This window comes from Stegostoma tigrinum, chromosome 1, assembly GCF_030684315.1.
Source record: "Stegostoma tigrinum isolate sSteTig4 chromosome 1, sSteTig4.hap1, whole genome shotgun sequence".
In the NCBI taxonomy this organism is placed as follows: domain Eukaryota; kingdom Metazoa; phylum Chordata; class Chondrichthyes; order Orectolobiformes; family Stegostomatidae; genus Stegostoma; species Stegostoma tigrinum.
Window position 1 is genome coordinate 73,919,083 of NC_081354.1, and position 19,867 is coordinate 73,938,949.

The 19,867-nt window shown below is 39.9% G+C and overlaps 1 protein-coding gene across 2 annotated transcripts in view; it reads right to left on the reverse strand.

Moving 5' to 3' along the window:
• The window catches only part of wdfy3 (WD repeat and FYVE domain containing 3), a 381,322-nt gene that overhangs the window by 247,608 nt on the left and 113,847 nt on the right, over positions 1 to 19,867 (reverse strand). For both annotated transcript variants that reach the window (XM_048527789.2, XM_048527782.2), the window contains exons 7-10: positions 15,048 to 15,234; positions 10,372 to 10,538; positions 6,441 to 6,908; positions 160 to 258 (exon numbers count right to left, since the gene is read on the reverse strand). In XM_048527789.2, the coding sequence (XP_048383746.1) occupies positions 160 to 258; positions 6,441 to 6,908; positions 10,372 to 10,538; positions 15,048 to 15,234 (921 nt within the window). The remainder of the gene's footprint in view (positions 1 to 159; positions 259 to 6,440; positions 6,909 to 10,371; positions 10,539 to 15,047; positions 15,235 to 19,867) is intronic.

The following is a 19,867-nucleotide window of genomic DNA, read 5'->3' on the forward strand; positions in this document are numbered from 1 at the left end:
GTTTAGCATGGAACTGACAGAATAAGGCTGGGTGACTTTGTTACATAATATACAAACATCTAGGGACTGGCACAGAATTAAGTATTTCCTTCAAAAATAGAATTTGTGCACTACTGCTAATGCCTGTTAGGTGAACTGAATAACAGATCTTTGAATTACCTGCATTTGTGTTTGATCCTTGCAGCAGTACTGTCAGTGTCTCCATCACTAATAAGGCAAGCTGTTTCCGTTCTTCAAATGAAGAATTTGCTTTGTATTCTACTTATCAGAAAAAAGGAAATTTAATAGTGAAAAATAATTTAAGTTAATTAGTTTCTATACAATATTTAAAATGTTGCTGCAACTTGCCTATATGCTGTCAGGATGGGGAGGTTACGCTACATCTGCACTAAATTATGGTCTAACCAAGTTATGGAGTACTGCATGCAATTCTCGGTGCCATATCATATTGTTGGCACTGTAGACAATAGAGAAGATTCACAAGGATGATACTAGAAATTCATCAGCATACTTGCCAGATTACAAAGAACAGGCTCTGTTTCTTTTCTCCTGAAAAACAGCTAAGGGTGATGCAAGAGGGGTGTCAAAAAGATGTAAGGTTTTAACAAAGCAGGTACAAAGAAAATAAATATACATGCTAACAATAAAAGATAGTCACGAATTCTACAGACAATTCAGAAGGAACGTCTTTGTCCAGAGTGGTGAGAACAAGGGCCTTTACCACAGGCAGTGGTTGAAAGATATCGTATGAGGGTGAAGGGAATATACACAGATTTATGATGATGCATTTAAATGAGAAAATATGAGAGAATGCTTTAGCAAGCCGAAAATTCAGCACGGTTGATTGGGCCAAATGACCTGTATCTGCACCATATATTTTACACAACTGTTCCTATAACAAGCAATAAACCTTCTTGTTTCACAAAATTCTTAATCAGCAAGTATAAGAGAATACTTCCCCACCCCTCCCCGCCCCCATCAAGCTATAATATAGTGAATCTATTGACACTTGGCAAAAAAAAAGAGTAAGAACATGACAGAAGAAATAGCAGGGGCAGATCATACAGTCCACTGAGCCAGTTCTGACATTCAAAACAGTTGTGACTTAAGGCCAGAAGATATAGGAGCAATAGAAGACCATTCAGCCTATCAAATCTGCTCTGCCCTTTGAGGAGATCATGGTTGATCTAATAATTCTCCACTCCACATTCCTGTTTCTTCCATGGTCCTTGCTGATCAAAAATCTGCCTGTCTCAGCCTTGAATACACTTAGTGATCCACCCTCAACTGCCTTCTGCAGTAAAGAATTCTACAGATTAAGTACCCTCGGCAAAGAGAATCGCTTACATTTGTCTTAAATGTGAAACCCCTTATTCAGAGGCTAATTTTTCTGGTCTTAGACTATCCTACAAGGGGAAACAAACTTTCTCCAGTCTTCTAAGACACGTGTATGTTTTAATAAGGTCACCTCTCAATTTTCTATATTCTAGAGAGTACATGCCCAAACTACTCATCCTCTCTTCCTCCATACTGGTATCAGGCTATTGAACCTTGTAGGCACTGCCTCCACTACCAGCACATCTTTCCTTCATTAAGAGGCCCAAAACTGTTGACAGAATTCCGGGTGTGGTCAAACTCAGATGTGTACTTTTAGCAAAACCTCCCTATTTTACACCATTTCCTTTGAAATAAAGGCTTAAGTTCCATTTGCCATCCCTATTACCCACTGGACTTGGATGCTAGCTTTTTACGGTTCACGGACAAGGATTCACAAATCCCTCTGTGCTAAACTTCCTGCAGTCTTTTATCTATTTAAATAACACTCCACTCCTCTATTCCTGCTGAAATTCATAACCTCATAATTCCCTCCATTACATTCTATCTGCCACGTCTTTTCCCTTATATTTCTCTGTGTCAACCTCACCAGGTGCATTCCCACCTATTTCTCTATTATGCACAAACTTGACGAAAGCACGTTCACATTTTGTCATCCAAGTCATCAATATATATTCTAAATAATTGTGACCTGAGCACTCATCCCTGTGACGCACTACTTGTTGTAGATTGTCATCCTGAAAATTACCCCCTTATCTCAATCATCTCCTATTAGTCAGCCAATTTGCTATCCATGCTAATTAACTTCTCCAACACCATGTCACCTTACTAACTGACCTTATGTAATTTCATACACCTTTTGGAAATCTAAATACATCACAGGTACTACCACATCTTTATCTGCTTACTACTTCAAGGCTCTGAAATTAGATCCTTTATAATAGACTCTAACATTTCCCAATAACAGATGATATGCTAACTGGCCCAAAATTACCTGTCTTTTTTGTCCCCTTCCTTTTTTTAAATAAGGGGAGTTAGACTTTTCTAATCCCTTGGACTTTTCCAGAATCTAAGCACTCCTGGAAAAATACTACCATTCACTATCTTTGCAACTACCTGGATGCATCCACATCAGGTCCAGGTGACTGAGTGGCCTTTAGCCCCATGATTTCCCCTAGTATTTCTTTTCAATCGATAGCTGTTACACTTATTTCCTCATCACCATTTGTCCCATGAATATTTAGAAATTTTGGAACATTACCAGTATCATCTACTTCACTTTCTCAATCAAACCCCATTATCATTCAATTCTGAGATACCAAAATTCTATGACAGGCAAAAATATAAACAACAATGGAAGGCTCACAATCTGAGGTAGAGAATTCCAAAGGTACTCAACCTTTTTTCTGGGGGGAAGGGTGTGGTGGTGGTGGGCAAAGTGTGAATTCAATGTGCAAGCTGTTTGTTCATCTCCACAGCACTCAGGATCGAGAAGTCAGTCAAAAACTGATAAGGTCCACCCCTCAGCAATAACCTGCTACCAGCGCCATTAACAAGGCAAGAGGAGGACTTTCACTCCTCAATAGTGAAGAAGTCCCATCTTCCCATCCTAGAAAGCTGCCAGCTGATCCTAGACCAAGTTAAGTTGAGGTATGGAGACAGGTGGAGCAGGGATCTGCAGGCTAATCGATCAGCCATGGTAAACGTGAGATATTGCAGGGATAGGGTAGGGGTTTGGTTAAAGCAAGATGCTCTTTCGAGGGTCGTTGGGGACTCAGAATTGCCTTTTTCCACACTGTAGGGATTCTACGATTCTATGAAAACTACGATTCTATTTCAACTGTGGTCCAACCAGAGCCTTATACAGCCCCAGCAGCACATCTCTGTTCTTGTATTTCAGACCTCTCAAAATGAATGCTAACATTGCATTTGTCTTCCTAACTACCAACTGAACCTGCATATTATCCTCAACACTACCCATCCCTCCACCTATCCTTCTGTTGTCTGCTGACTTAGAAATACAATGCCTTCAGGTCCTTTGTGGTCCTAACACTGTTTCCTGCAAAACTCACTATTCGCTGGCTACCATCCTGATGGCTCCTTTATCCCCACTCTCTACCTTCTGCCAGTCAGCCAATCCTCTATTCATGCCAGTAATTTTCCCCTACACCATGGGCTCTTATATTATTTAGCAGCCTCCTGCGCAACACCTTGTCAAAGCAGATCTAGGTCCGAACCATCAGCTTTTGTGCTCCTGAGATGCTGCTTGGCCTGCTGTGTTCATCCAGCTTCACACTTTATTATCTCACCTCCACTGACTCTACTTTGCTGACTCATTCATTACCTCTTCGAAGAATTCTAACAGATTTGTCAGACATATCCTCCCTTTGATGAAACTACACTGACTGAGCTCTGTTTTCCCATGTACATCCAAGTATTCTGCAATATCACCCCTAACAATGCACTCCAAAATCATACCAACAACTGAGGGCAGGCTAACTGGCCTACAATTTCATATCTTCTACCACCCTCCCTTCTTAAACAGAAGTGCTACATTAGCCATTTTCCAATCTTTTGGGGCCCTCCCAGGTTCCACTGACTCCCAAAAGATCGCCACTAATGCCTCCACAATCTCCTCCTGGCATGGAGACTATCTGGTCCAGGTGATGTCCCCATCTTCAGACCTTTCTGCTTCTCCATAACCTTTCTCCTTAATGAAGTCAACTACACTCACCCCTGCCCCATCTCTACTTCTGGTATGCTGCTGGTGTTTTCCACTGTGAAAACGGATGCGAAGTATTTATTCATTCCTTTGTCGTTTCTTTACTCCCTATTGCTACTTCTTCATTTTCCAGTGATCCAATGTCTACCCCTTTGCCTCTCACTTGCATATATCTTAAAAAAAATTATTGCAATCTTTTTGCTATCACTAGCTGGTTTACTCTCATTTCATTACTTATTGATTTTTATTGGTCATCTACCAATTTTTAAAGGCTTTCCAGTCGATTGACTTCTCAATAATCTTCATTGCAATGAATGCTTTTTCTCTTGCTACTACACTGCCCCTGAATTCTTTTGTCAGCCATGGTTGTCTCATCCTTTGCCTCGTATATTTCTTCTTCTTGGAGATGAATTTCTGCTATCCCTCCTGGATTACGCCTGGGAACGCCTGCCATTTACCATCTTCCCTGCTAAGTTCCCCTTCCAATTAACTCTGACCATCTCCTCCCACATGTCTCTGTAATTATCTTCACTCTACTGTAATACTATTAAATCTGATTAAAGCTTCTCCTCAAATGACAGAGTGAATTCTGTCATGTTATGGTCACTGTTCCCCAGGGGTTCCTTCACTTTCAGCTCCTTAATCAAGTGTGCCTCTTTTTTTGGGATTTATTTTCTTTCTGCTATCAATCAGCTTTTCCCAGTCAATCTGCATTCTGAAATTCACCATGATTACTGTAATAGTGCCATTTTTTAATCTCCTGATTTATTTCCTACCATGCATCCTGATACTGCTAGAAAGCATGTGTATTATTCCCATTAGGGCCTTTTTCTTTATTTACTGTTATGATCCAGTAAGTTATGGTCCTTGAACAGACTTTCAGAGTCATGCTACAATTTAGCTAAAGACCAGTAATTTTCTTTAAAAGCAGATAAAAGGTATAAAATCCAAAGTACTTAGTAAAATAAAGTGACAAGATTGCACAGTTTTGACCAAACCACAAGCATTATGGTACAGCATCAGAAAAGTAACACAATCCATATAATGCACGTGCAATTTATATCCTAACACCCAGAATTAACGTGTTCAATATGGTGACAGAACCTCCCATCATCAACAGCAACTTGCAAACACATCTTCACTAACTCCCCTCAGATGCTCATGATACAATGGGTCAAGTCTTATTAAACTACTTAAATGATAACAATTCTTCACTTTTATTGAAACTTCCTCTTAAAAGCCAGCCAATTACAGATGGCCTCAAAAACTGCTTCCGTTCTCATTGAATACTACTTTTTCCTGAGTCTAAGCTTCCCTGGGCTCAAAGTTTTCATCAGTACTCATTCAAAAGCGTAATTCTGGCTGCTCATGGACATCCAGTTTCAGTGAACTAGTCCTATCACTGGGGTTTTCCCTGAGCTCCAAAACTTGATCAGCTATGTCAAGCAAAATTTGTTTGTGAGCTTCACAATCTCCATTTTCTCAACTGCACTGAATTATTGATGGTCATAGGGTTTTTGTGAACCCCTCACGGCTTTCCCCAATGGAGTCAGCAACCTTCCTAATTTCCCAGTTTCTAAGGATAGCTTTTGAGTGCTGACTTCAAGGCTTAACTACCTACTAATTCCTAGAACTTCTCTGAGTTCCATCAGTACAGAACAATTTAACTGCTCCCAACCTCCTCAATGAGTCAGCTACACGGAATTTGTGCAGTTCAAGTGTCTTGTCAGCATTTCAGCCAACTGCAGCACTAATAACATGAAGGTTACACCTTCCTCCCGCTGCCATAAACAATAAATTTCCCAAAGGACGGTAACATTTGAGGTCCTCTTCAATGATCCTTGAACTGTCCTGTGTGACCTAGTGAAAACATCGCAATAAGCTCCTCCACTTTTGCTGGGCATGATCGAATGTTACCTCCTAACAAGACTTGAAACTGTCTGGTCAATAGATGTTACATGTCAGATTGCTGGTTTGTTCATTATTAAAAAATGCATACGTTTCATTGTCAAAGTTAATTGCACACTTTCTTCCCCCTACATGGACTCAAATTTTGAAGGGGTCATAAACAATTCTAGTAATATTTGAAGCTATACCAATATGGATTATTACACTTTATCACATGTTCATGCTGTACTAATGTCAGGCAGGCAATGACCTACAGCTCCATCAGACCAGGGCTACAATCAAATGCCTGTTCTGTCATCATTAGACACTTGCTGCTCCCTGGCAGTCAAACAAACTTCCGACAAGCTACAGAAAAAAAAAAGAATGGAATAAAAAAGCTAGACAACAACATACATGACAGATAGTGGCCACATCAGTACTGGGACTTCCATAATTGAAAGCAACATGAGCATTAATACAGATAATATAGATTTACCTGGCTCATTAAAACTCTGAATGGGCTCTTTTAATAGAGCAGCATATTTGTGCAGAAGATTGACCATCACCTCAAGCAATCCAACTTCGCGATACACATCCCTAAAAATAGGATCATGACGAGCAAATTTCGCAAGTGTCTTCATTGCAGTGATGCTACACTGGTAAGAGGTGCTAGACTTTAATAAGATGCTGATACTTATTAGTTCTTTACATGGAATATAGTTTAAGCTGAAGACAATAAACTCCAACATTTCAAAGTATTTGAGTTGCACCTCAGGTGCTTTGGAAATCTTCTCAGCAAACTGTGAAAGTGTGTGCTGAGATTCTAGGATGAAGTAATTAGCATTATCTGCAACGTAGAGGTCTGAAATGGCATCAAGGATGATTCTGGCAAGGTGGCTTGATTTTGCTTTTAAGAAGGCAATCTGAAGAACAGAGAACGCTTGGATATTTTTTACTGTGCGACCTAGTTTGAGAGAAGAATAATAGTATTCAATGCACAATTTCATCAGGTCTTTTCAAATTCAGAGTGTATATTTAATTAAAATAACTATTTATAACAGCTCTTTTTCATCATGTAGTTAAATATTTTGGAATAACAGCCAAATTTAATTTGCTAGGTTATCAAAACCAAAACATCCCCTTTACCCATCCTGGCTTCCAAGTCCCATTAGCTTTCTCAAATTTGGAATTATTTCCAAATCTTGGTACATCTGAATTTTCAGTTGAGGCTCATTTTTAAATGCTCAGGTTCTAGAACAAAGAACAATACAGCATAGGGACAGGTCCTTTGACCCCCTCCCACACCCACCCCAGCCTGTACCAGCACATTTAGCCCTTCCAGACTAAAACTAAAACTAAAACTAAAGCGGAGTTCACTTGCAGGATTCGTATTCTTCTATTTCCTTCCTATTCATGTATTTGTCCAGGTGTTCCTTGAATGCTGTTGTGTCTGCTTCTGCCACTTTCTCTGGCAGCACGTTCCAGGTACTTAGCACCCTTTGTGTGAAAAACTTGCCTCACACATCTCAAACTCATCACCACCCCGACAACCCCACACCTTGAACGTGTGTCCCATAGTAATTGACCCCTCCACCCAGGAAAAAGCCTCACACTTTCCACTCTATCCATGCATTCACAATCTTATAAACTTCTATCAGGTCACCTCCTCAACCGCCTGCATTCCAGTGAAAACAAATCCAGTCTATCCAACCTTTCTTCATAGCTAAAATCAATCTAACCAGGCAACATCCTGGTAAACCTTTTCTGTACCCTCTTCAAAAAATCCACATTCTTCTGGTAGTGTGGTGACCAGAACTATATGCAGTGTTCTAAATGTGATCTAACTAAAGTTCTACAAAACTGCAGCACAACTTGTCTATCCTTATACTCAATATCCCTTCAATGAAGGCAAGCATGCCATAGGCCTTTTCTATGACCTTATTTACCTGTGCTACCACCTTCAGTGATCTGTGGACCTGCGCACCCAGATCCCTCTGCATACCAATACTCTCAAGGGTTCTGCCATTCACTGTGTAATTGCCACCTAAACTTGACCTTCCAAAATACATCACTTCACATTTGTCTGGATTAAACTCCATCTGCAATTTTTCTGGCCATGCCTACATATGATCTGTGTCCTGCTGTATCCTCTGACAATCCTCCTCACTATCCACAACTCCATCAATCTTTGCATTGCCAGCAAACTTACTAATTAGACCATCCACATTTTCCTCCAAATCATTTATGTAGGGCATGAACAGGAGAGATCCCAGCACTGACTCCCTGTGGACACCAGTAGTAACAAGCCTCCAGCCTGAAAAGCATCCTCCTACTACTACTGTCTCCCATGACTAAGCCATTCAGTAGCTATCTTCCCAGCTCACCTGATACCATGCGATTTTACCTTTTTTCTACCAGTCTGCCATGAGGGACCTTATCAAAGGTTTTGCCAAAGTCCATGTAAACAACATCAAACGCGTTTCCTCTCAATCATCTTTGTAATCTCCTCAAAAAATTCAATTAAGTTAGAGAGCACAACCTCACCCACACTAAACCATACTATCACTAATAAGCCCATTTGCTTCTAAACGCACACAGATCTTGATTCTGAAAATCTTTTCCAATAATTTTGCTACCACTGATGAGAGCCTCAGAAGCCTGTAATTTCCTGAATTATCACTGCTACCCTTCTTAAAGGTTGGGACAACATTGACTCTTCTCCAATCCTCTGGGACTTCATCTATGGTCAAAGAGGATGCTAAGATGTCAATGTTCTAGCAGTTTGTTCTCTTGCCTCCCTCCACATTCTGGGATAGGTCCCATCAGGATCCAGGGACATATCTACCTTTGTTTTTTTTTAAGACGGACAATATCTCTTCCTTTTTAATAGCAATGTGGGTTAGAAATTCAACACTGCCTTCCTTGAGATCAACCTCCACCAATTCCTTCTCTTTGGTGAATGCTGATTCAAAGTATGCGCTTAGGACCTCACTTACCTCTTCTAGCTAGATACAGATTCCCTCCTTTGTCGTTATGGGCCAATCCTTTCCATTTCTAGCTCTTCTAATTCCTTGTTTGTTCAAGTTCTTTCCTACTTTCCTTGTATACTTCCAGGGTTTCATCAGTTCCCATCTTCCTAGACTTTACAGATGCTTTCTTTTTCCATTTTGATCAAGGTCATAACGTCCACAGTCATCCAAGGTTCATACAAGTTGCCATGCCTATCCTTCATTCTTGCAGGAATGTGCCACTCCTGCACTCTTAGCTGCCATCTGAAAGACTCCCCCATGTCTGATGTCGATTTACCCTTAAACAGTCACCTCCAATCAAAATTCCCCAGCTCCTGCCTAATATTGCTTAGTTCATCTTTCCCCAGATTAACACCTTCACCCAAGGACTGCTGTTATCCCTGTCCATGAATATCTCAAAACTCTCAGCACTACTCCCAGAATGCTGACCCACTGAAACTTCACTCACCAGGCCGGCTCATTTCCCAAAACTAAATCCAGTACGACCCCTTCACTGGTTGGATTGTTTGCATACCGTGTCAAGAAACCCTTCTGAATGATCTTTACAAATTCTGTCCCATCCACGCCCCTAGCATGAAGTGAGTCCTAGTCAATACAAGGGAAGTTAATATCACCCACTGGAACAACCTGCTGTTTTTACATTTTCAAAAGTCTGTTTACATATTCTCTCCTCTACCTCCCACTGGCTGTTGGAAGGTTGTAGTATACCCCCAGCAGTGTGATTTCACCTTTCCTATTCCTGAGTTTTACCTATATTACCACGCTGCACACATCTGCTGATGTGAAAGGGGCTCCTTTACCAGTAATGCAACTCCCCCTTCCTTTTATATCTCTATGACACCTGAAACTTCTTAATCCCGGGAGATTCAGCTGCCAGTCTATTGCTTTATTACTGAGCTTTATTCCAGTAATGTTACTCCAGCACTGTTCTATTTGACATACAATAGCTTAGCTGTTCAAGTACAATAGCCTAATTACAACTGAATGCACTGAGCATGTAATTTTCTTCATGGTTGGAATAAAAGCTATACTGGCTTACAGCATGCCATTATTTAACATGAGGTCTTATAATGCATCCAGGAGTCTAAGTCAAATACATAAAAGTGTCATCATTTACTTGTATCATCCAAAAACTATTTTGCTATAGGGGAATATACATTTGATGAAAAACAGTATATAATTTCAAGACAGACATTGCACATTAAACGTGATAAGCAAACTTCTAGAAGGAGATAAATAACAGAAGCAAACATTTCTATCACAAAAACATGCAAAGAAATGTAGTTTCCATAAAGGTAAGTTACAATGTCACAATGAAAACAAAGAAGAAAGTTTGGTCAAGATTTTCATAAAATGTCATTTCGTATATTAATACTGAGAATTAACTGATAGCGTCACCTTTGCCAGAAGGTTGTGGCACTGCAAATCCTGGTAGAAGAAACGGTGCTCCACTAGTTATGCCAGTAGATCTCAATTCATTGATCCCATATATTGTCAATGAGGTCACCAACTGAACCAAATCTTTCACTGCCTCTTTGGCATCAGGCTCATTTATTTGCTCCAATCTAAAACACATATATACAGTGTAATTAATTTATATTGGCAACCATTGCATAAAATGTTATTAAGAAATAAATTACATGGAGGATGTGGACTGTCAATAGATGACAAGGCTCGATGGGACAAATCTCTAAACTATTCCTTAAATTCCTTAAAATAAGTCCCAATGTAACTTTCAGTGTATGAGCAGCTGAGCCATTCTGATACCTGAGCCTTCTTCAAATGCCATTACCAAGCCATCCACATAACTAAAGTGCTGACAAGTTGATTATTATCAAGGAAGTCAAAAAATTCAATGGACCAGTTACTGACCATGAACCTCAATAAGGGCTTTTGGATTAGGTAGCAAGGGTGCTGCAACAGAAGCATAGCTTGAGTGGTTTGTGAAAGTAGTACAGAACGAAATCCAGTTAAGCACAAAGCTTTGAAACTGCCACACCGAAGCAGAACATTTTCAGAATTATTTCCAACTAGGCAATAAATCTACTCTGCACAAACCACTGAGCAGTAGTCTTGCTGATAATTGTGGAAATGTATGAAATACATTACAGGTGCTCTATACCAAAGGAATAGTACTGTATACAGCAGAAATCCTGATTGCTTAAATCAAAGTCCATTTGAGAAATTTAGTGGCACAAACTCAGTTTTTTTTTAATTATAACACTACCAAAACTTCAAAACAGAAAAACCTGATGGTCAGAAAACAAAATCAAGCCTCAATACTTTCTGCTGGTATAACAACTTATATTGGTATACAGCCCTCAACATAATGAAAGCTGTCATTACAAAACAAAGTATGACATTGAGACATATATGCCGCTATGAGGTCAGATAAGTAAAAGCGTAGTCTTACAGTTGGGTTTTAAAGAATGTTTAAAAGGAAGAACTTGTGCAAGTGACATTTAAAAAGAGAAATTCAAACTCTGTGGCCTAGGCAACTGAAAGTAAGATGTGTCTTATATGGATTTTAGCAAGACCTTTAACGAAGTTAGGCCCCATTTCGAATACTGTGTCCAACTTTGGGCCCCACACCTCAAGAAGGATATACTGGCCCTGGAGCGTGTTCAGCAGAGATTCACATGGATGATCCCTGGAATGGTAGGTTTAACGTATGATGAACAGCTAATGATCCTGGGATTGTACTCATTAGAGTTTAGAAGGTTGAGGGGAGATCTAATAGAAACTTACAAGATAGTGTATGGCTTGGAAAGGGTGGACGCTGGGAAGGTGTTTACATTAGGTGGGGAGACTAGGACCCGTGGGCACAGCCTTAGATTTAGAAGGGGTAAATTTAAAACGGAAATGAGGAAACATTTCTTCAGCCACAGAGTGGTGGGCTTGTGGAATTCATTGCCACAGAGTGCAGTGGAGGCCGGGACGTCAGATGCCTTCAAGGCAGAGATCGACAAATTCTTGATTTCAGAAGGAATCAAGGGCTACGGGGAGAGTGCAGGCAAGTGGAGTTGAAATGCCCATCAGCCATGATTTAAATGGCGGAGTGGACTTGATGGGCCGAATGGCCTTACTTCCACTCCTATGTCTTATGGAAGTTCTGCACAGTAGACTAATCAGCAAAGGTAGGACACACGGAATTCGGAAGCACTTTGCCAACTGGCTACAAAATTAGCTTGATAGCAGGAGACCGAAGATGGTGTGGAGGGCTGATTTTCCAACTGTGACCAGTGGCAATCCATAGGGAGCTGGGTCTGCTATTGTTTGTCATTTATGTAAACAATTCAGATGAGAATATAGGAAGCATGGTCAGTAAGTTTGCAAATGCTCCACAATTGGTGGTACAGCAGACAGTGAAGACGGTTATCTAACAGTAAAGGGATCTTGATCAATTAAGCCAATAGGCCAAGGAGTGGCAGCTAGAGATTAATATGAATAAATGTGGGGTGTTGCATTTGGTAAGATGAGCGAGGATAGGTCTTATATAGTTAATGGTGGGGCCCTAGGGAAGTGTTGTTGAACAGGGGCAAATGCATTGTTCCCTGGGAGTTGTGTCACAGGTAGATAGGGTGATAAAGAAAGCATTTGGCATGCTTGCCTTCATTAGTCAGACCACTGAATATAGTAGTTTGATGATCATGTTGCAGCTGCACAGGATGCTGGTTAGGCCACTTTTGGAGTACTATGACAGTTCTGGAAGCCCTGTTACTGGAAGGATATTATTAAATTGGAGAGAATGCAGAATGTTACTGGGGCTGGAGGATTTGAGCTAAAAGGACCCTTACTGGAGTATAGGAGGTTGAGAGGTAACCGTACAGAGGTTTATAAAGACATGAGGGACAAAGATAAAGTGAACAACCAAGATCCTCTTCGCAGGGTAGGGGAGTTCAAAACTAGATGGTATAATTTTAAGATGAGAGGACAAAGATTTAAAAGGGACCTGAGGGGTGAGCTTTTCAGACAGAGGGTGATTCATATGTCAAACAAACTGCCAGACCAAGTGGCAGATGCAGGTACAGTTAGAACATGTGAAAGACATTTGGACAGTAAGTGAATAGGAAAGGTTTAGAAGGATATGGTCCAAATACAGGCAAACCGGAATAACTTAGTTTGGAAAATCTGGTTGGCACAGACAAGTCAAACCAAACAGTCACTGTACGCCTATGACTAATGTTGGAATGTCTAACACCAGTGATGCACAACTGGCCAAAATTATAGGAGTGCATCTATCTCTGAGAGCTGCGGTGTTGAAGATTATAGAGAGAGGGTGGGATGAATTTAGAGGATTTTGAAACAAAAACAAATGGAACGAAGTGGATGTAGAAACAGAATGAAGGCTGAAGCGGAGCACCTGTTGCGTTCCTAAGGTCATGGAGTTCTGAGTGGGAAATTAGCAGATACCCTTCCTACACAGAGGACAACCGAAGTCAAATAAGGGCCAATAAAAGGCCTCCTCCTGCTGCTAGTGACATTCTACCAATAGTGGATATTGAAGGAACTGGCCATTTGTTATGTGAAAAAATCACCCTGTAGACTTTGGAGGACTTCTAGCAGGCCAAGAGGGGATTGAGGGAGGGGAGGGGTCAACTCCAGATTGGTCAGGCCAGTTGCTTTTAATGGTCCCATTTTCACCAATTGAGGGTCAGAAGCTGACACACCACATAGGTAATGGCCTGACATGCATCACATCAAGTCAGAGCAGGTACTGTTGTGGTGCAGTGGCAGTGTCCCTACTTCTGAGTCAAGAGGCCTGAGTTCATGTCCCATCTGCTCCAGACGTATATAAAAACATCTCTGAACTGGTTGAGTAGAAAATATCCACATCAAGTCAGGGCTCTTGGAAATGACCAAGGTGGAGCTGTGCCCAGATTTCTGATCTGTTGTTGGAGCCATCACCCAACCTACCTCCATACATCTTTCATTATTCCTTGACTGATGCTCATTGAGCAACGGATATAAGAATAAAACAATGTATCAGAAGGACAGATACTCGCCCCAACACTTTATTAAACAACCCTTAAGTTTTTAATTAAACTGGTAGCAAGCTGATCAGATTTTGTTGATGCCAATTAGATGCCTGAACTAAGGCATCACCAACAGCTTAAATTTGGCCAAATTATTAGATAGGTGTCAATATGAATGTTTTATTGATTCATTAGTAAATATTATTAATTAACATGCACAATACAAAGGGAGAGATGACAGAATGTAGAAATTGCACTTGAATGAAATAAAGAACAGCTTTAATAAAGTACGGTGCAAGACATTTTACAAGTTTCACTCTTGCTCTTAAACAAGAATTACTCTGCATTCCTGCCTACCTTCATTAACCTTTCATCTCCATGCTTAGCAAGCTTCTACCTACCTCTACACTCGGACATTCAACTGCTCTGCTTCAACCTCATTTTAAAAAAGAGCTCTAAGACTCATGTTCTTTTTTTTAAAAGAAAAAAATCTCATCTATCTTCAATGAGTGATCTCCTAAGTTTTAAACTGTGACCCTTAATTCAAGATTCTTCCATGAAAGAAAACATCCTTTCCACATCTATCTTGTACAGACCTCTCAGGATCTTGCATGTTTTAATCTAGTATTAAAACAAGTACTGCAACAGTACCACATATTAAATTCTACAAACATGTTTTTCTAATTAAATCTGATAGACTGTACTCTCCCCTATCATACCTGAAATATGGTTGCCTGTCAGTATTCTCCATCTCTGCAGTTTTACACCGAGACACTAATTCTTTTTCATATTTATTTGATAAGGCAGATTTAACTTAAGGAAAGAAAATTAAATAAACCAATGCTCTCTCAAATCAGTCATCCACTCTTTCAGGAACTCTTCTTAATTAAGTCTTGAATCACAATCATACATGTTTCACTAGTGAAAAGCAGATTGGCATACTTGTTACTCTGTATAAATTCAAATGACAATTAAGACAGACAACAGTGCTGCCACTACACATTTAAGTTAAGCAGATGAAGTGAACTTAAAACAGTTCACTAGACACAACTGATGATAGTTTTTTTTTAAAATTCATGCACTATGTTCTGAACTTACCTGAGCAGAAGGTCACAAAGGAATTGATAACCTTGGCAGGACCTAAAATCATCTAAAAGAACCTGTGATATATCACTGGAGTCTTTAAGGAAACAGGACAGTCCAGCAAACATTTCAACGATTTCTAGGGGTAAAAGATCTTCTGATTGCTGCATGTTCTGGATACAAGTGGCCACGCATTCTTTTTCTAAACAAAAAGGTAGATCAGTATTAAAAAAGTGGAAAGCTGCCATTCTGCATTCCTCCTACAAATTGTTTTCTAGGTGCCACAGGAAGAAAAATGTAAAAATCTAAAATTTCTTGGTTAGAATATCAATGAAGTCCTTCAAGCAGCATTAATCTAAATCAAACGAAAATAAAAAATTTCAGAATTAGAAAGTTGCATTGCACCTGCATTATTTTTTAATGTAGGAAATCTTGAAACATTTTCAAGCTAAAAGCCAGTAATAAAAGGGACTATATTTACAAATTACTAGTGGTTTTTGTAACTCAACGGATGCAGCTCCCCCAGTGTAGACGATTTTCTTAAAATTAATATGTTCCCAGATATGCTTTACTGCAAATACTAATAACTTTTTAAAAAAGATATGTTCTCATTAACATCAGTAAAATTAATTACTATCTTCCATTATAAGAAGTTTGATACATAAGTAATTTCCAGTTTAGAAAGAAGCTATAAATTAAGATTACAAAAATAGCTTTGAAATTTAGTTATGACAAGGGCACGGACTAAGTTGCATATGAAATATTAGATATAGTTTCAAGAAGTGTTTATTTACAGTACAACTCATTTTAAACCGACTGCCACAGTTAAAAGGAATAATTCATATTTTCAGCACTCATTTACTGTAAAAGTTCAAAATGAACTCATGGCTAGGAAATTCATAACTTGAATACAGAATATCCAAGTGATTATATTTGGATAATGCAGTGGTGATACTGAAATTATTAATACTGCTATCTGATCATTAATATGCAAAAAGGATGGGCATTCAGTACGTGCAGCGACCGTTTCTGTCAATGTAAAAATTAGAAAGGATGCAAAATGTTTTGAGGAGGCATAGAAAAGTTTTTGGAGAATTTCAGGGATGAGATACTTTAGTTGGATAGACAAATTGGAGAAATCAGGAGTTGCTCCCCTTAAAGAAGAGCAAATTGGGCAGAACATTTGAGGTGTTCCTAATCATGGGTGGGTTCAGACAGATCAGACAAAAAATGTTTCCATTTGCAAAGGGTTAAGAACCAGAGATGGCTTGGGAAACAGATCATGCGTCTTTAAAAGTAATATGATAAGTTGAGAAGCCCACTTTTTTTTTTAAATTTTCTTCACTGAATGTAGGCATTAATGACAAGAACAGAATTTACAGCCCATACCACAGCCACGGGTTTACTTTGCCAAATGTTACACAAGAACTCGGGGCCCTTGAATTTATCAGTTAAAGCATCAAATACCAAAGTAAGGAAGTTATACTGAGCCTTAATAGATCAGTTACTTAAGTTACTGCTGCAGTGATGTGACCAGTTATGGGCTCGAGTCTGGAGGTGATGTCATAATAGTATTATCTGTGGACTTGCAATCCAGAGACCCCGGTATTATTCTGTGATCCTGGGTTCAAACTGCACCACAGCAGTGGGTGGAATTTGAATTCAATAAACATTGGGGATTAAGGTCTAAGAATGACCACAAACTCATTGTCAATTGTTATAAAAAGGCATCAGATTCACTATTGCCTTTTAGTGAAAGAAATCTGCCATGCTTGCAGGATCTGCCCAACATGTGATTCCAGAACCACAGTCATGTTGCTGACTCTTAACTGCCTTCTAAGTAGAGATAGACAACAAATGCTACCCTGGCCAGTGACCCTCCAATTGTGTGAATGAATATGGGTATTTAAAAAGCTATATTTCTAAGAAGGGATGTGCGAGGGAAATGTGGAGATGGGAAGAAATTGCTTCATCCAGAGTGGTGAGCCTGTAAAATTCATTGTCACCAAAAGCAGTCAAAGCCAAAACAGTGAATGTTCTCAAGATGATGACAGACATTGTGATTAGGGTTAAAGGGACCAAACGAAATGGGAGAAAAAAAGCAGGTACAGGATACTGAGTTAGACAAATAAGAAAAAGAGCTGAAGATCTGAAGCAAAAAGTGCTCAAGAAACTTCAGCTTATCCAGTAGCAACTGCGGAGATGATAACAAGGTTAACGTTTCAACTTCAGTGACCTTTCAACATAACTAAAAGCAGCTGGGAAATGGTTGTATTCATGCTCATGATAGCATGGAAAAGTGACATGATTAGATGGAGATTGTACAGCAAAGGGGGTACAAAGTGAGCGAGGGTAGGAGTGAGCACAAGTGGGAAAGAGGGAGGGAGTGATGGCAAGAGGGAGGGAGCAAGAGTGAGAGAGAGAATGGTCAGATCCAGATCAACAGACCAATACAGAATGGGACCCAGATGCATGTTTGGGTAACGACCATGGAGGGAAGTGTTTATGCAATATTGAGATTAACAATTTCAATGCATAATGAGGGCTATAAAGGTACCTAGGTGAAACATGAGATGCTGTTCCTCTAGCCTACATTGAGCTTCGCTGGAACACTGTAGCAGACTCAAGACAGAAATGTTGCCACAAGAACATGGTGATGTGTTGAAGTGGTAGGCAACAGGAAGCTTGGATCATTTGAACAGATATAGACGTGCTCAGCCAGGTTTTGTCTTCCCAGTGGAGAATGGCCAATAATGTGAGCAGCAAGTAAAGTGGACTGGATTGAAGGAAGTGCAGTTAAAACACCGCTTCACCTGGAAAAGTGTGCTTACGGTCCTGGATAGTGGGAGGGAGGAGGTAAGTGAGCAAATGCAATTGCATAGGAAGGTGTTGTGTGAGGTGATATCGGGAATAGAGAAGTGGACGTGGGTATCCCAGAGGGGAGAGGTGTGCATTTATGGCGGTGGCATTCTGCTGGAGATGGCGGAAACGGCAGCGGAGGCTGGGGCGATGGAAAATGAGGACTAGGGGAAACCTATTATTACCAAGGGACAGAAGGGAAGGAATAGAGGTAGATGTCATAATGGTTTTACCTCTGGACTAGCAACCCAGAGGCCCCAGAATTATTCTTTAATCCTGGGTTCAAATTGCACCTGGGTTCAAAGTGCCAGAAATGGATCAGACCCGGCTGGGAGAAATGTGTAGCAAGGAATCCCTGGTTGAGAAGAAAGGAAGACATGTTTCAGGATTCTGCATGGAAAGTGACATCATAACAGATACAGAAAAAACAGAGAAGTTGGGAGAACAAAATGGAGTCCTTATAACAGGCATGGTGTGAGGGCGCTTAGACAAGGAACTGTGGGAGTTGGTGGGCTTGTGATAAATATCAGTGCTCAGCCTACCCCCTGAAATGGAAGCCAAACTGTCAATGGAAGGGAAGGGAGGACTCTAAGATGGACCAGATAAGTTGCAAAGATGGAGATTGGAAGCAAAATCAATAAAGATTTCCAATTCCAGGGGAGAGGAAAACATCACCAATGTTATCAATATATCAGAGAAAGAGCTGAGGAGAGCGACCCAATTTAGACTGGAACATAGAATGTTCCACGTTTCTCAAAGGAGCTGGCATTACTCAGGCCTGAGCAGGTACCCACAGCCATACCTTTACCATGAAAAAAGTGAGAAGAGTTGGGTGAGCAGCTACCATCATACTGATTGGTGAAACAGGTTCAAGAGAACTAAATGGCATACTGCAGCTCATAATTCTTATGTTTCTATGAAATTTACTACTTAATAGCAATGCAAAATCTTGTGATGTGGAATGTCTTCTAAGTCTTGTTCTTCTAAGTCCAAAAAAAGCTGAGAGAGTCAATAGGGGTGGGTAAAAAGGAGAAGTTGCAGCATAAATGCAAAAGGACATAGATATATGCTAAATAGCTAAACAGCTAGAGCTAAGTTGAGATTTTCTTTTCATGTCAAAAATTATGTCTTCAAATGCATTAAAAACTTGGAGGAGCAGACAGGATCATTTTTAAAAGGTGACTGGATAAATATTTAACATGGAAACAATTGCTTAGTTATGAGAAAAAGGCAGACATACAAGTGTAGGTAATTAGACAGCACTTTCTGTATAGGTACAATAGGCCAAAGTAACTTTTTCATTGTTGTAGCATCTCACAACTTACAATAGAGGAGTCAAGTAACATCCCAGTTACAGTAGATATCAGGGAACAAAGGGAAGGAGGAATTCATAGAATTTACAAACACTACAAAAGTCGTATGCGTAAGTTATTGGAGCTGCAGGCCGACAAATGCCCAGGTCCTGATGGACCTTCATTATAACCTAGATTAGGGGAAACGGTGCCATTAGATTGTAAAATACCAAATATAGGGTTGTAAAAGAAGAGGAAGCAAGGACGTTAAAGCTAATTTAAAGAAAGTAACTAAGACATACCCTATCGCAAAGGCCAGTGACAGTATGGAAGATTGGAAAAATGTTTAAAGACCAAAAGGTTATTAAAGGAAATAATAAAGAAAGAAAAGGCCAATTATAAAAGAATTATGAAACGAAACAAAACTAACAGTAAGCACTTCTAAATGTATATAAAAAGGAAGAGAGTAAGTGAATGGTGATCCATCAGAGGATGGAATTGAGAGAAATCAGAGAAATTCATAGGAGGGAACACAGAAAATGGTGGAAATACTAAATCAAATGGTTAGCCTCAGTTTTCACAGTTGAGAACACTTGTATCATCCCAAAGGTAACAAGGAATACAAAGATTAGAGAAAGGCAAAAATTTAGGAAAGTCTAGAGAAAAAGGGACTGAGTAATCTGT